The sequence below is a fragment of the Talpa europaea genome, assembly GCF_964194135.1.
Source record: "Talpa europaea genome assembly, chromosome: 15".
Lineage (NCBI taxonomy): Eukaryota > Metazoa > Chordata > Mammalia > Eulipotyphla > Talpidae > Talpa > Talpa europaea.
The window spans coordinates 74590004-74606673 of NC_140083.1; the positions used below are offsets into that span (position 1 = coordinate 74590004).

General features: G+C 47.4%; 1 protein-coding gene across 2 annotated transcripts; it reads right to left on the reverse strand.

The window, feature by feature from the left end:
- Positions 1-475: 475 nt before the first annotated feature.
- Positions 476-3090, reverse strand: FBXL14 (F-box and leucine rich repeat protein 14; the record flags this gene model as incomplete). Of its 2 annotated transcripts, none has more annotated exons than XM_084255951.1 (2): positions 476-511; positions 1939-3090. In XM_084255951.1, the coding sequence occupies 2 exons, from the start codon at positions 3088-3090 to the stop codon at positions 476-478; spliced, it is 1188 nt and encodes a 395-aa protein (XP_084112077.1). The 2 variants fall into 2 exon arrangements, with proteins under 2 accessions (XP_084112077.1, XP_084112076.1); XM_084255950.1 differs by having other exon boundaries at positions 490-511; positions 1892-3090.
- Positions 3091-16670: the final 13580 nt, after the last annotated feature.

The following is a 16670-nucleotide window of genomic DNA, read 5'->3' on the forward strand; positions in this document are numbered from 1 at the left end:
CAAATCTGGTTTTTAAAAAAAGTTTCATTTTGTTCCATTTCTTTCCATTTCCATGTTGTTGACAGTTTCAAACCAAAAATGATAGAAATCTCCGGGCTAGTCACATTTCTAGAAACAAACATTAAGATGTCAGTAGTAAACCTTATACAGAATAAATGTTCAACCAGGAGCTTACTCACGCCACATAGGATGCACCGAACTCTATACCTTATTTCCTTTCAGAGCACACAAACAGCACCTCCTACTCTGGCATGGACCCAAACACAGTGCCTTAAAAATAATTCACAGATACAAGGTTTTTTGTTTTGTTTTGTTTTTTTTTTTTTCAAAAACATACTTCATATTTCCTCTTTTATTATATAAATATCAGTTTAACCTTTTACTGTAAGAATATAAACGTTTTAAGAGGATCTTTGTTATTATTTATACAAATTCACAAACAGTACAATTAATTGATAAAGGTCTCTGGGTTTCTTTAACTCCATGGTCTCACATGTTGCTGTGGAGGATTCTAAAAAAATAAACAAAAATCCAACAGAAATATACATCCTACTCAAAAGCGATTCTTTTTAAAGCCACAAGTCCCAACCCCGACCAAAATAAAGTCATCTATTCCTCCATTTAGAAACAGAAATTTTTTAAAACCCACAAACTCCCATTTTATTAACAGAACAGAGATAAGACATGAATTTCAGTCTCCTCCCCTTCACATTACAGCCCCAGGGGCTCTGCAGGCCAACTCTGCCCCTCTGCTCCCCACAGGAAGCCTCGCGGTGTGACCTTTTTGCGGGGAAACTTGGAAGAGGGTGAGGGGTAGGGCAGAATTTGCATATATAATAATTTTCAAGACACAACCTGCATCTCAAACAAACAAACAAAAAACAGTTCAACTCTCATTTCTCCCACACATTTGTGCTATAAATTAAGTCAACGTTTAGGGACACCCCTGGGTCCCCAAATCCCCATGGACAAGGAGAAAAAGAAAATTATAGCCAGAATGTGGAAGGGGACACACTGGATGGATGGGGTTTGGGAAGAAGCCAAAACAAAGAAGATGGACAAACCCAGTGGGCATCTTTCCAGTCTAGGCACAAAAATGTTTCAGTCTCAAAATATCTCTCTTGTAGAATTCCAGGGCTTCAGAGAAAAAAAGTAAACTAAAACGAGGTAGCCAGACATTTATATATATATAATTTATATATATATATAATATATAGAATATATTCAGCAGAAAAAAAAAGGACCATGATTTCAATTTTCTTCAAAAAATTTTTAAAGAGGAGGAGAAAGACAATAAAAATGACATGAGCATCAATAGCAGAGTTTTCTGTCAAAGGACAAGTGAGGAGAAGAGACTGGGGTTAGTTACAAAGTGGAAGGAAGGTGAAAAGGCCTTTGTAGTTGGGTTTGCTTTTTATCCACTTCAAAATAAAAAACCAGATCACAGTATTCAAATGAAAGCGTTTAAGTGAAGGCAGACATTTTCCTCAACTACCCAAGGTGGAAAAGGACTAGGGACTCCCCACGCCACCGCCGCTCGCACATGCCACGCAGTGGGGATACAGTAGCTTCACCAGCCCTCCACGCCCCTGCAGAGTGGGTGGGTGAGTGGCTGAGTCCATCTCTCCATCCCCAGGGAGAAAAAAAGAGGGGAGTGTCCGGCAGGGGTAGCAGAGGGACCCCGGTACAATGAGAATGGCAAGTGGTGGGCAAGGGTGCTGGAATAAAGAGGAGAAAATGAGCCTGAGGCCTCTTGGGTCGCCCCATCTCATCCACTGCAGCGATCTATGCCTAAGTGTGCGTATGGCGTGAGTGTGGGGGGCGGGGGGCTGTGGTGGTGAAGGGAGGATGCACAGGGCAGGACAAGGGGAGCTGGCACCGCCGCCCTCACCTGACCTTCTCACTGTCCGTCATCTGCCAGAGTCCCAGGTTGAGTACCTTGAGGCAGGGCAACTGCGTGATGCGCTCCAGGCCACGCTTGGTGATGCGGGTGCAGCCGTACAGGTCTATGCCCGTGAGCTGGCTCAGGTGCTCAGCGATCAGCTCCAGGCCCTTGTCGGTGATGCGCACACACTGTCCGATGTTGAGCGTACGCAGCCCGTGCATCTGCCGCACCATGCGGTTGATGCCATCGTCGCTGATGTGGCAGGAGCAGAGGGAGAGGGACTTCAGGCCGTCCAGCCCCTGGGCTATGTAAGCCAGGCTCTGGTCCCCCACTTTGTCACAGAAGGACACGTCCAGCCCCGAGAGGCGCAGACTGCCCATGGCCAGGTGCATGATGCCCGTGTCGCTGATGTTGTCGCAGGAGCGCAGGTTAAGGCTGCGCAGGCTGCCCATGTGCGACAGGTGCAGGAGGCCCGCGTCCGAGATGCCCCCGCAGAAGCTGAGGTTGAGGAGCCTCAGGCCCGTCAGCCCCCGGGAGATGTGCTTCAGAGACAGGTCCGTGAGCTTCTGGCAGTCCTGCAGCGTGAGCTGCTCCAGGCCCAGGCAGCCCTCGGCCGCGCTGCGCGTCATGCCGGCCAGGTGCCCGATGCCCACGTCCGAGAGGTGGCGGCAGCTGCGGAGGTTAAGGCTCTTGAGGCGCTGCAGGCCCCAGGCGATGAGCAGGAGGCCGGTGTTGGTGATGTTGCTGCAGCCCCCCAGCTCCAGCACCTCCAGGCCCTTGAGGTACTGCGCGATGCGGCCCAGGCTGCTGTCGGTGATCTGCTTGCAGAGGCTCAGGTTGAGGGCGCGCAGGGAGCCGATCTCCTGCACGAACGCGTGGCCCAGCCCGTTGTCGGTGAGGTTGTAGCAGCCGCTCAGGTTGAGGCTCTCGATGTTGGCCATGCCCTGGATCACGTAGCTGAGGCTGCGGCGGAGGCTCAGGATCTGCACCCGGCGGATGCCCCGGGCCTGCAGGCTGGGGAACAGCGACGGGTTGGCCCGGCGCAGGTGCAGCTTGGCCTCCACCCCCCGCCACACCGACTTGTGGTAGGCGGCGTCCCGCCAGGCCGCGCACACCTGCGCCGCGCGCCCCTTGTCCCGCACGTCCAGGTAGCCGAAGATCATGGCCAGCAGCTCGGGGAACAGGCACGAGATGTGCGTCTCCATCTTCCTGCGCCCCCCGCCGCGGCGCCGGGGGGAGGGGCGCGGGCCCCGTCGCTCGGGCCCCGGGAGGCGCCGCGCGCGCTTCGCCCCGGCCGCGGCCGCCGCCTCGGGCCCAACGGCCGGCCCCTCCCCGCCTTCCGGCTCCGGCCGCCTCGCCGCTCCTCCTCCCGGCGCGCCCGTCTTCCTTCCTTCCTGCCGCTCGGCCGCCGCGCCTCCCCCGCCCGGCCCGCGCGCCTCACATCCCGGGCGGGGACGGCGCCCGCCGCTCCCCCCGGCGCCCGCCTGGGGCTACCCCCGCCGCGCCCGGGCCGCGCCGCTCCGCCGCCGCCGCGCCCGCGCGCCCTGCCGCATCCTCCGCGCGCCCGGCCCGGCCGCGGGACCGGCGAGGCCCCGCGCTGCGCGCTCGGGCCCCGGCGCCGGGGACGCTTCCGCCGCCTTTGTCTCTCGCCCGCTTTTCAAGGCTCCGGCCGGGCCGCCCGCACTCCGCCGCCCAGGCGGGGGGGCCCGCGCGCCGCTCCGGGCCGCCGGCCGCGCGCCTCGCCTCGCCTCGCCTCGCCCCGCGCCGCCCGCGCGCGCTCGGGAGCGGCCGGCCCCGCTCGGGGGACGCCGCCGCGGCCGGAGCTGGGCGCGGCGCGGACCCGGGCGAGCGGGCGGGACGCGCGCTGGGGAGAGTCCGGGACGGTCCCCGCGGCCCGACTGCGCCTCCGCGCGGCCTCGGCCCCTCCGCGCCCCCCCGCGCGCCCGCGCAATGGACGCGCCCGCGCTGCCGGAACTGGCGGGGCCGTCGCCCTGGAAACCGGGCGCGGCCAATCGCGGCGCCCCGGAGGCTTAACCCTGCGGGCGCCGGGGCGGGCGGCTGTCAGCCCGGCCGGGCCCTGCGCGCGGCCGCCCCGAGCCCGCGGGCCCTGCGGGGACGCGCCCCGGCCCCGGCCCCGGCCCCGCGCTTCTCTTGGGTGCTGACGTCTACGCCGCCCTTCCCGTGGCTTCCCCTGCAGTGCCCGGCCCTCCCTGGACACCCCGCCCTTTATTATCCCGCAGCCCCCCCTCGCCGGCGTGGTCCTCCACAATCATGGCTCTCACTCCCATGACCCCCCTTTTTTAAATTTTTTTTCACTGTCCCTAATGTCCCTTCACAGTCTCTGTTCTACACCCCAAGTCTCCCCGGTGGGGCTGTTTTCCCCTCTCTGCAGTCCGCTGCCCCAGTTATGGGGACGCTCCTCTGTTTTTAGCCATCACTCAGCTCAGCGCGGACCCTGGCCGTCCTCGTTCTAGAATTGGTCACTGCTCTTATTCCTTCTAGCATCTTCTGGCTGCTTCCAGACGCCGCCGGGAAGGTTTGCCTCCTACTTTCTGCAGCAAAACTTCCCTCGGCTTCCGCGCTCTGCGGCTTTGTGACTGTCCCGAGCTCCGCCCGGCCCTGCGCAGCTCCTCAGCTGCTTTGCATTTGGAAGGGAGCAGCCTGCCCCAAGCCTGGTTTTATGATCTTTTTCTTTCTCATCAGCCTCCTCGACTACATATAAATTGTACGGCCCGGATGTACTGTCAGGAGAAAGTCTGTCTGTCTGTGCCGATACAAATTCACTCTTAGGAAATAGAATGACTTTTGGGTTTGGTTTGAGATGCTGCATGCAGCAAACGTCTTGTTGGTTTGTAAGCTGTTTTATGGAATCAGGCACGGCTCCATTCTAGAAGGTGGCTCTTATGCCCACACACAGGATTTCAGAGTTTCAGTTTAACTGCCACCAAAGCAAGAATTTTTGGATTAGAGACAATGACCTTCATGAATCTCTGGATCCATGCAAGGAGAGATAAGGCAACCTGATTTATCTATCAGCAAAGGGAAATGATTTCATGGAGAACCCGATTAAGATTTGGTTCCATATTCTGTATTATGGAGCCCAATATTAGACCAGCTGCCTACAGCTTCACTAATAGGCATAATAGATTTTAGGTTCCTAAATCAGGAAATGCAAGTTTGCTACCTTCACCCACACTGCACATGGTGTGAAGCCCATAGATTTTTATAACCTTCCTGAAATATTACTGTACTGTTAGTCATCAAGAGGATTTCAGATGTGCTACAGCAATAAATACCACAATTCTGGGGCCTGCCAGGGATAATAGTCTCCTCCTGGAGTGTGTTTAAGTTTATATTCACCTCAGTCACTTTTGCCTAAACTTTTACCTTCAACTCCACCACTCACTGTTTGTTGTAGTTGTATAGTTGTGGATGTGTTTGTGTGAATGTTAAGGCCTCATTCCAAACCACCTTAATCCTACTTAATACAAAACAAAGTGTTAGACCACACAAGGGGGGGGGCAGGAGGGAGTGACTAGATTTGTAGACAGGAACTTGACTAACAGAAGGAGCTTCGTGGTTTTCCCCTCCTAGAGAGGTTGTGTCTCAAGTCTGAAGTCATGCAGGAGTGCTTGGAAGCACTTTCCCTAGAAGTTGGCCACCTGGTCCTCGTTCTAGCAAAACATTTTCTGGATTTGAATTCTAGAACCTTATTAATACTATGCCTTGTATTGAAGGCATCCAAAGATTTAGTTCAAGGCTTTTCGGCAATGTAATTATTTTCATGCTTAACAAATAAATAGGAAAATAAAAATATAGAAGCATCTCACAAAATGAATATTCATGAGAAAAAAGAAGTGGCGTATTCAATGAGCCTATGCAGGTCTGAGATCTGGTGACTTTATGGCACAGAAGAAATGAATCACTTTTGGGGTCTCATTCCTTGTATGACACATGGATGATTTGACAGGAAATCTTCAGGGACTTTTGCAATAGTACCCTCTGTGAGACCATGAGCCTAGATTAATCGTGCTGTCCCTTCAACCCTAGTATTATGCATTGTTCCCAGCGCAGGGCTGAGATTGAGATTATTTTCACATGGAGTCACTTCTTGGGAATTTTGGTTTAGGCTCAGATTTGCAACACAAAAATATCCGCAGGGTATTTTTTTTTTTTTTAATGAGGAAAAACAGATTTTTCTTGAGCTTTTTTTGGCTTGAGATTATTTTAACAAGGACAAAGAGCCATTTTTTTTCCTTTCTTAAGAGATCCCTCCTGTCCTCCCACCACCACCATCCTTTGTGTCCCCTTGGTCCTTACTCTTCCCCCCTTCTGAAGGGTACTGTGAACCAGACTCCATCTGGAAAGCATGTATGCCAATGTAGAAAACCCTGTGGATGGTTTATATTTTCAGGACGGACTGAGATTTATGTATATAACTCAACAAGTTGCAACCAGAATGAAGTTTTTCTGAATGAGTTATGAACTCCTGCTTAGAAACAGAAACCATGGCCTGTGTAGGGATACCCTCCAAAATTTTACCAAGAATTAAAAAAAAAAAAACCTAGATTTTCAGTAGGGTGTGTTTTTCACCTGGGTGGGGCCTGGGAAAATTGAAAGGCCCAACCCAAAGATCAGGCTTACTTAAAGATGTGTGCGTCCTCATTCAGGAGGCAAGATCTGGCAGCAAAGACCAAAAGAGAACTATTAACATGTTAAACTCCTCATTCAAGAATACATATAGATATTATGTATCTATATGTGATTCTAGCTTGTGGGTCTTGGGTCAAAGGAGTTAAAATATTTGTGTGCCTTTTTTAGAGAAACTCTAACATATCCATGGCACGATCCTTTCCATATAGTAGGCACTCTATAAATGTTGATCTGGAATGAGAGCAATGGTATCAGATAATATCTTTATGGACCACTTTCTGCATAACAAAACTTCTCCAAGAATTCTCGACAGCCAATAGCAATGGATAGCTGAGGTTTATAAAACGGTGTCTGGCCAACTAACTTCCCAACTTCAAGATCCTTGAGTGCAACTAACTTTCCAACTCTCTATTCCTGGTTTTTTTGTTTTGTTTTGTTTTTTGTTTTTAAGCAGGAGACTATCTTGGGGCATATCTTGGTTAGAAAATTTTACAGATAACAGAAAGCTTATCTTCTGTTGGAAGGACTTGATTCACTGATTATGTTACAGGGCGGGGAGAGGGGCAGCCCAGACCCTGCCAACCTGCCTATTCTAAATGGGTTCTGCCATCCTCCGCATCAACATAAAACATATGAGACTTTAATGGGAAGGAACTTTACTCCAATTAGGAAACAATATAGAAAAGGCAAAGAATATATTATCTAAATCAAGCACCCAAAGTTACCCATCCCTTCGTGGGTAAAAGTCCATCCAAATGGGATTGGCCCAGAGCAAGGCCCCAAAGCCTGCCACAAGTCTAAAGCATCTTCCAGGGGGGACCCACAGAAAAGGATCAGAAATAACCAGACAAGTCTGGAAGGAAAGGAGCAAAATCAAAATCAAGACAAAAACCGCCATTGTCACCTCCCCACGGGTCTCACCCACATCTGTGTCACCCAGTCCACGACCAAAAGACAAGCGCAGTTTCTTCACGTGTCTCTCGGCTCCATGCACCTCCTCCAGGTCTCCTTCTGGCTCCATCCTGCTTCCTTCCTTCCTCAGTCTCCTCTCCAGCTTCTTTTCTCCCTGCTCAGCTCCACCCTGCATTTGGGTGGGGCAGGGAACCTGGAACCTCCCCATTTCCTGGGGACCACCCTGTTACAATTACAACTGGATTAAAGCAGCAGCAACAAAAAAACAAATAATCTGATTTTTTTTAATGCGCAAAGGACTTGAATAGTTATTTCTCCAAAGAAGATGTACCAACGCTATAAGCATATGAAAAATGCTCATCATTAGTAATTGCTAGGGAAATGCAAATCAAAACCACAGTCAACTATTACCTCACACTCTTTAGGGTGGCTGCTATTAATAAAACAGAAAATAAGTATTGGTGAGGATGTTGAGAAATCAGAAACCTTGCACAGTTAGTGGGAGAGTAAAATTTCTGCTACAGAAAACAGTATGGCAGTGCCGTAAAAAGTTAAAACAGAATTCCCATCTGATTGATGCAGCAATTCCACTTCTGGATACAGATTCAAAAGAAATAAAAGCAGCATCTCGAAGAGATATGTGTATACCCACCTTCATGGCATTTTCACAATCACCAAAAGATGGATACAGCCCATGTATCTGTTGACCAATGAATGGATAAACGAACTCTGGTGTGAACACAAAAATGGACCACTGTTCAGCCTTAAAATGGCAGGAAATACTGACAGATGGTACAACAGGGGAGAAACTTGAGGACATTGTGCTCAGTGGGACAAGTCAGTCACCAAAAGACAAGGGGTAAATTTCACCTATAGGAGGTATCTGGAGTAGTGGACCGCACAGAAATGGAAAGCAGGGGGCTGGGCCTTGCCAAGGGACTGGGCATTGGGAAGTGGAGAGTTGAGTTTCAGTTTTGTAAGATGAAAAAGTTCCTGATATCTATGGCACAGTGATGTGACACTACAGAACTGTACCCTTAACACTACAGAACTGTACCCTTGGAAACGATTAAGAGGGTAGCTTTTATGTTACGTGTGTTTGATCACAAAAAAGTAAAAGATTTAAAACAGAATGAACAGAATTTTGAAATAAAAATGTAAATAGGGCCTCCCCGGTGGTGCAGCGGTTGAGCGCTGGGCTGTGAGGCTGCCTGCGGCCTCTGCAGCACCAGTTCGATCCCCAGCCGCGGGCGAGGGTCCCACATGGCGTGCAGACCTCTCCTGCTGCGCCCGCTGCTCCCCTCAGCAGTGTACTTCATCAGTCTGCCTGCTTTGCTCCCAGCTCTGGCTCTGGTGAATTCTCTCACCCTCCCGTGCTTCTGACTGTACCCAGTGCTTGTGTAAATAAATAAATAAATCTTTAAAAGAAAAAAAAAAAAAAGAATGTAAATGAAAGGGAAAGATAGGTGATAACTGTTCTCACATCAACAACTTGCCCTGGAACCCCTGGCAATACTTGTTTACTCTCTCCCAAATTATTAGTTTGCTAGACCCTGTAAACATGGGCATTAACCACCACAGTAAAAACAGGGACTTGAGATCTGTGTAGCTGGAGCTGTCTAATTGGGTTGGCTGTATACTTTATTATCCAAACTGGAAAAACCCATGAGGGCAAAAGGAGGTGCTATTAATAATCACCTCCCCCCATGAACGGCCACTCCCTCTTTCTAAGCTTGAAATTGGGTTGCCAATTTTTTTAAATCCCCAAGGGGCGGGTGCATGTGCCTGGAGGTACTACAATACCAGGTCCATGCATGGAGTGGGTGGAGCAAGTTCCTCTTTCATCCTCCTGCTCCAAAATCCATTTAATATATTGTCCTTGGATAGAGGATATATCAGATATTAAATTGATAGGAGGAGACTCAAATATGCTTGTATTTTCAGGCATCAGACCAAAGGATTAGAAATACTTTGATAGAATAATCCTAAATATCAGCTATTATTTGTTAATAGTAACTAACGCTTTAAGCATTCTTTACAAAACAGGTAGACTTGACAACTCTAAAAGAAAAAAGCTATGTTGTAAATGTAGCCTGTCCAGGCTACACTTAGACCCAACCCTTAGAAAGGTGGGTTTTTCAAGGAACTTCAGGAAATGTGAAAACAGCAAGCTGGTGTTTCTGCCCCCAAGGGGTTTAGGACCCAGTTGTGAGCCCCACAACACCTACTGAAGGTCACTGTATTTGTGAGTGCTCCAAATACCAAGAGAGTGAGAGAAATAGTGTTTCAGTTTGGGGGCTCACCACAGTGAAGCCTAGAATTTGAATAGGTGTGGGTGAGATCATTGCAGGGGTAGAAACTTGTGTAGAGAACAGGCTGAAGCTTTTTCTCATTTGTTTACCAAAAAATAAGAGCACTATAATAGCAAGCAGACATTGCCCTTGTGGTGAGGCTTCTTCTATATTAAGGCATCAGGTTAATTTTAAAAATTAAAAGCTTTAGGAATGCTTAGCCTTTAAACTTTTTTTTTTTTTTGAGAATTAGGAAACTTTTAACTCTTACTGAACTGGAATTCAATATCTGAAGCCAGAAATTTTTAGTTCATTTTTTGGACTTTACAGCCAAGATTGTCTTGAAAACAGATTTTTGGATTGACTGTCTTTCTCCTCATTTGATCCCTTACCCCTCCCCACCACTGACAGTAGAACTTGGTGGGTCACATCCAGCCTGAAGTGGAGAAGGCTTAGCCTGGTGCCCAGGGAGGGTGGTTTCCATGTGTGACTTTCCCTTGGGAGGCTGCCTGGAGGTCTCCTTAGCACCCCTCTGTTCCCAAGGCCCAGTAGAGCTAAATTTCCACCAGACCTGGACTCTGAAGTTGTGGCTGGAATCCTAGCTCTCCCATTACAGTTGCATAGCCTCCGGCAAAGTGACTGAAATTCTTTGAAGCTCCATTTCCTCTTCTGGCAAATGAAAGCAATTCCTCTTCACAGAACTGTTGTGAGAATTCCTTGAGAAAAAAAAAAAATCCACGAGAAAGGAATGGCCTAGTGTAGAAATTATACATAGTAGGGATGATTTGATTTTTTTTTTCTTTTATAGATGCACAGTGGAAAAAACCCCGAGATGTGCCACCCGACTGTACAGATATACATTTGCTGACAGTGAAACATTTTTTTTAAAGGTTATTTCCTGTTTTTAAGAAACATGCAGGTTAAAGGAGCAAAACATAGCAAAAGTGCAAGAGCGTAATAAAATGACCTTTCAGTTAGAACAAGCCATCTATCTCTTTGCACCTCATTCTCTCAAAGGCAGGAATGGTCACAAATTCCTTTCAGTGAGCAAGAAATAGTCCCCAACTCCTCTTCCATCAACACACAAACCCCTTGTTGCCTTTGACCTGTTTTTCACTCCCAGCTCTCACACTTTCTCTCTCTCAGAGCAGAGGTTCTCAAGCTTGAGCCTGCTTTGGAAGGACCAAAGGCCTCTGAGCCTCCGGGGGTGGGGCCTGAGGACTGGCATGTCCCTAACAGGCAATGCCTTAGCTGACCCAGGTGACCCAGGACCAACCCCCGCCCTGCTGAGCTCCTGCTAGAACCACCTCCTGCCACCCAGGGTTCTTTGTCCTCTTTAAAACTTTTGCTAAATTATACTTGTTAAAGTTTTTCCCTTTTTTATTTTTTTTAAAGATTTATTTATTTAAAGATTTATTTATTTATACATAGAAGAACTGGGGTACAGGCCAGAAGTGTGGGGGAGTGAGAAGATTCACCAGAGACAGAGTGGGGAGCAAAACAGGCGGGTCTACTGAAACACACTGCCGAGGGGAGCAGCAGGCGAGTCAGGAGAGGTCTGCTGTGCCATGTGGGTCACCTTCCTGGCCGGGAATCGAACTCGTGCTGCAGTGGCTGTGGTCAGCTTCGTAGGTTGCATCTTAACCCCTTGTGCCACCAGGGAGGCCCCAAGTTTTTCCCTTTTTAGTAAAATTAAAACAGTATCAGTAAAAATGATGAGTTTTTTTTTTTTTCCCACACCTTTTGTCTTTTAGGTCATAAGCTCTTCTGGTGTGATAGTGTCGGGCAGATTCTGGGTTAAAACCTTGGCTTGATCACTAACAAGCTGTGTAACTTTGCACAGGTTAGTTGACCACTTGGAGCCTCAGTTTTCTTGTCTGTAAAATAGGACCCGTGATTTTCATATTTTGGGAGTGAGGGTTGAATGGAATTTTGCATGTAACCTCCTGGGCAGTTCCTGAGCAGGACAAAGATAATTCTTATTGAGCATTTATTGTGTATTAGGCATTCTTTTAAGGTCTTGGCATATGCAAACTTAGCTATTCATCATAATAACTAATCTTCACAACCTAGGACGCAGGTTCCATTATTATCTCCATTTTAAGGATGAGGAAATGATGGCCCAGAGAGATAACTTGCCCAAGACCAAGCAGCTAGCAGAACTGAGTCTAACCCTAGAACCACATTCTAAGCCACTGTGCTTTGCTGCCTTGACAGTGGAGGTTTAGTGTTCCACCTTGCTAGTGGCCCTGTGAGGACACATCAAGGGCTGTCCAGGAAAGCAGCAGTGGACGTGAAGGCATTATTGGCTCCATGAGGTGTGGCTTTCCTAGGAAACACTTGAAGGCCTTGATTGATTTGCCAACCAAAGTAGGTCAGTGTGTGTGTGTGTGTGTGTGTGTGTGTGTATGTGACACATGCGTGTGCGCCTCATGAGCTCAGAACACCTGTGTGGGTGTGCACACTGAGGGTAGATCTGCTGATAGCCATTTTACACCTGCGGGCCCACAGCTGGATGCACAGCTGGCTCTAGCCTGCAGAGTCCCAAAGGAATGTGCTTGTGTGTCATTATGTCACCCTCTAGTGGTTACTTCCCTATTAGCCCTTTATCCGTGAAATAGCCCACTCTTGATGTCAGTGACCTCTTCCAAATGGTGTTTGGCGAGCAGAACCTAAGGGAGGTTTGGGTGTGGAGGAGCAGGGCTAAGAAAAGGGGAGCGTAGCCAATGGCTTGAAGGCTTTGGCAGTATCTGAAGTGAAGGAAAAGTACTACAGACATGATTATGCATCTACTGCTGGCAGAGAAGAAGCGGGGAGCTGGAAAGGCAGAACACCTGGAGAGACGAGAGGCAGGAAGACTATCTCAAGTGAGGCTCCGGCGTATCAGTCTTTATCGAGTGCTATTTGATGTCTGTGCGACGGGACAGCTACTACATCTGGGGCCCTTTCTAGAGCTTCAGCACTGAAGGCTGCGGGGCGAGTGGAGAAGGAATAGTTTTAACCAGTTTCATCACTCTTTTCCAAGGGAAGTATCACAGGCTGCGAGACCACCAAAGGCAAACTAACTTCTAAGCTCTCACCACTCTGGAGTGGACCACAGATTTCACTGCTTTTTCACAGCCCGAGGCTCTGTTCTGGCTGCCTGAGAAAGGTCATTTTTATCAGGAGCCTCACTGGTTTGTCATAGCTTGATAAATATTTCAAAAGGCAAGGAGAGGAATAGAGATCAATCATACTCAGACCCGGTTTGCAGCGCCACATCAGGCCTGGGACTCGGCTGTCTAAGGCCTGGCCAGGCCAGAGTGGAAGGTTATTCTCTTTTTGAAGAGGTGCTGGCGCGAAGCCAGGCTTTGCTGCAAAAGCCTATTTGGATGAACTGGAGGAGCATTTACATTTTTACATAATGTCAGACCCAGAGGAGTATCAGGGAGCGGCCTCATTGCAGAGTTCATAGCCAGTCCCCTTTTCTGCCAAGAGGATAAGGTTAAAGGTTTAACAAAATATCCAGAATCTCAAGGGGGTAAAGAGGCAAAGTCTCTGCTTTGCTAGTATTAACTCTTGACACCCCAGAAAAGATGGTCAGGAGACAAAAATAAAATATTGAAATCATGGGATATTGTTGCTTCCCTGTCACCAGCTGTCCCCAAAGGTCTCAACATTATCAGGCTCTGGATCCCGCCCCCTCTTGTTTGAGGAAGAGGAAATGGTATGAAAACCCCGTCCAAGTTTTTTCTAAAGTTGGAACAACTTGTCCCAGTCTGGAGACCTAGGTTTTAGTGAGTTTCTCTGTTTGTTGTTTACTTTTTCTCCTTACTTGCCATTTAAGACCAAAGAGTTCAAGTAACTTACTCAAGGCATCGGTGGCTAGTGTTGTCACCAGCAAGAATTCCTTGATGGCTCTGGCCAAGGGAACCGTCATTGGAGTTGTGCACGGGGGCGTAATAACAAATCTTAGTAATCTGATGACGCCTTTAAAGCTTCGCCAGCATGTGGACATTTCACCGCAACCCTTGTTTGTTGGCTTTTTCAAATGGAGAAAACAAAGCAGAGAATAAAGAAGGGACTTTCTCGGGGTCACCAGAGTGTCTAGGTTGAGTACATGTTTGCTGTGACCTGAACAGCACCTCTGAATTCCCTGGACTCAGGTGTACACCCAAGACTTGATGTCTCCATAAAAATCATTTACATCTGTAAGGATATTCAGACACTGCCAGAAATTTGATCATGTATGCTGCTAAGTGATTAGGATTGCTCATTGAAATCATTGCGATGGGGTCAGAAAGTAGACATTTTTAAATAGAGTGATGGTGCCGCCTCCCAGGCCTGTTAGTGGCTGCGGAAGTGTTGTGGGAAAATGAAAAACACGTTTGGGATCCTCTTTGAGCCTCCTGCATTTCCTGATCTTATACCTAGGCATGGAAAAAGCCTGACATATTTTAAAGAATAAATATAAACTAAGATATTGTCATTGCTGGCAGAGTTAACATTGAATTAGCTTGCATTTTGTGATCTCATCAGCAACATGCCTCAGTCTGCAGTGTTTCACTATAGAAAAGGCACCTCTGCTTCCTTTGGTTACATCTAATATCCCGACCATCATTATAAACATAGCATTTATTAAGAACACCCTGTAAGGTTGTTCTTTCTATCAGAAAGTTGTTACTACTCTATGAAATAATATGCTAATATTCTTCTGTGTTATATAGGATGAGATAATAAATGCATAAATTCGGAGCATTTCTTAATCCTTGAACAGCATAAAGAATCACATAGTTAAATATCAGATCATCTGAAATTTTCTCTGGTTCTGGGAGAGCTGCTTGTTTGATTCTAATGCAGGGATTGTGTTCCAAATTGAGGATTTATTTTTGCTTGTTTGCTTTATTTTGCATTTCTTTTTAAATATCAAGTTTTATTTTTTTATCTAGTTCCTTTACATTCTAGAACAAAGCTGTAAGAGGGAGAATTGAAGACCTAGAAATAACATTGTCTACCATTACCATTCTATCATCGAAAAGAAATGGCTCACCATATACCCTGGCCCCCAAAAGTTGGAGGGAATTAACTTTGTGAGATTATGCAAGAGAAAGCACCTACCTAGCTTACATATAAAAGTTAAACAGCTTCACACCCTTTTCCTAAATATAAGGGATGCAAATATGTAACAGCAGTAGGTCAAAGCCTGAAATGTTTTCTTAAACATTTCTTAAATGTTAAATGATCCTGAGATCCCTAAACAAGCAGAAAATACTATCCTGAATGCATGCCCACTAGGAAGATGTTTTCTAGACCTTTCTTGTGTTGACCTCTCCTTTCCCCATCTCTAAACAGCATATGAAAATCAGCAACAACAATAAGACAGCTTTTTAAAGTCATGTTTAAGATCCAGTTGGATTCTATTCCTGCACTTTTCTCCATTTACCAGTTTGGTTTGCTTCATGGTTAGATAGTTCTCGCTGTGGTGTTAGTTCTGTGGGTGCATGCATATGTAAAAATTCCTCATGCTATATATTTAAGATTTGTGCATTTAACTCTATGTATATTTTGTTTCAATAAAAAAAAAAGTTGTTTGTTTGTTTAAGTCAGAGGGGGTTTAATGGGTCAAGGAAAGTTTACTTCTATGCATACAAATGATCACAAGTTCTGTTTGTTCAACAGGCTAACCAAACAGGTACAGATTCTGCTGCAGCTGCTGCCCAGAATTAAACAGGGATGGGAACCTTCCCTGGCCTGTGATGGCCACCCCCACCCCCTCACCCCGCTACTGCCTCCCAGACATTTAGGGCTGCCTGCTCTCACTGCTGAATTAAGGCATGAATTTTCTTTGTTACTGTTCACCTGCAGGCCTGTGATCACCCCCATTCTTCAGCCCCTGGTACTGTGTATACAGTCAGCACTCAATAAATATTGACTCTAATTCTGATCCTTTTTCTTTGCTTACTATGTGTTGGGGGTGGGGAGAACAGGTAAGAGAAAGAGGGAAAAGAGTTTTTTCCAAAAATAGACCAGTGAATCTGTGTCAGGGAAGCAGCCTGGGGGTGGCAGGACCTGGGTAGGGAACACACGGGCATTGCTGGTGTCGCCTGAGTCTTAGAGACCGTTTCTTTAATGTTGGAAAAATGCAATGTGTTATCACTGTAGCACACCCTTCCATGGTGTTCCCTGCTGCACCAAATCAGGTCACATTCTACTTGTTATGTTATACTGTGCTGTTTTCCATTGACTTTTTGGTTGTTGATATTGGCTTTTAGGGCTGGGTGTGTGGTTTCTCTCGACACAAACATGAACACATTTTACCACCGAACTTTTCCTAGGGTGCAGTCATTTTAAGCTGGAAATTGCCATTGGGCTGCATTTTCACATTTCTGTTGTTGCTTTCATCTGTGGGTGCCACCACTCACATAGGGTTTCTGTGGGTTAGTGGATGCGTTACAGATGAGGAGGAAAGTGCAGCTTCCCTCTGCAGCTGGGAAGGCAGGGACAGCCATGTCAGGGCCATGCCATTAACACATATTAGTTTGCGGTCTCTTGGAGCTGCAGAGCCACTGCCTCTGCCTCTACTGCCATCCCAATAGTGACATCCACAGGGATCCCTCTTGCTGAGGACACCCCTCCCCAGTTCCTGCTCCCAGGCTGAGGGCCACCTACACAGTCCTCCTCGTGGTGTTTCCTTGATTGCAGTTCAGGGACACTGGACACTGGCCTTTTGTTTTGTTTTGTTTTGTTTTTTGTCTGAGGGTCTTCGTTAGAATTTCCCTGTCAGTTTTGGTTTTTTTTTTTTCCGATCTATTTTTTAAACTAAATTTCTAAATGTTTTGGAAACCGACAGTGTTATTTTAGTATGCTGATAGAACGCAGATGGCAGGAGAGAGTTGTTTTTCTCCCATCATTGGAATCACTGCACAGGTTACCTAGACACAGGAGGTGAT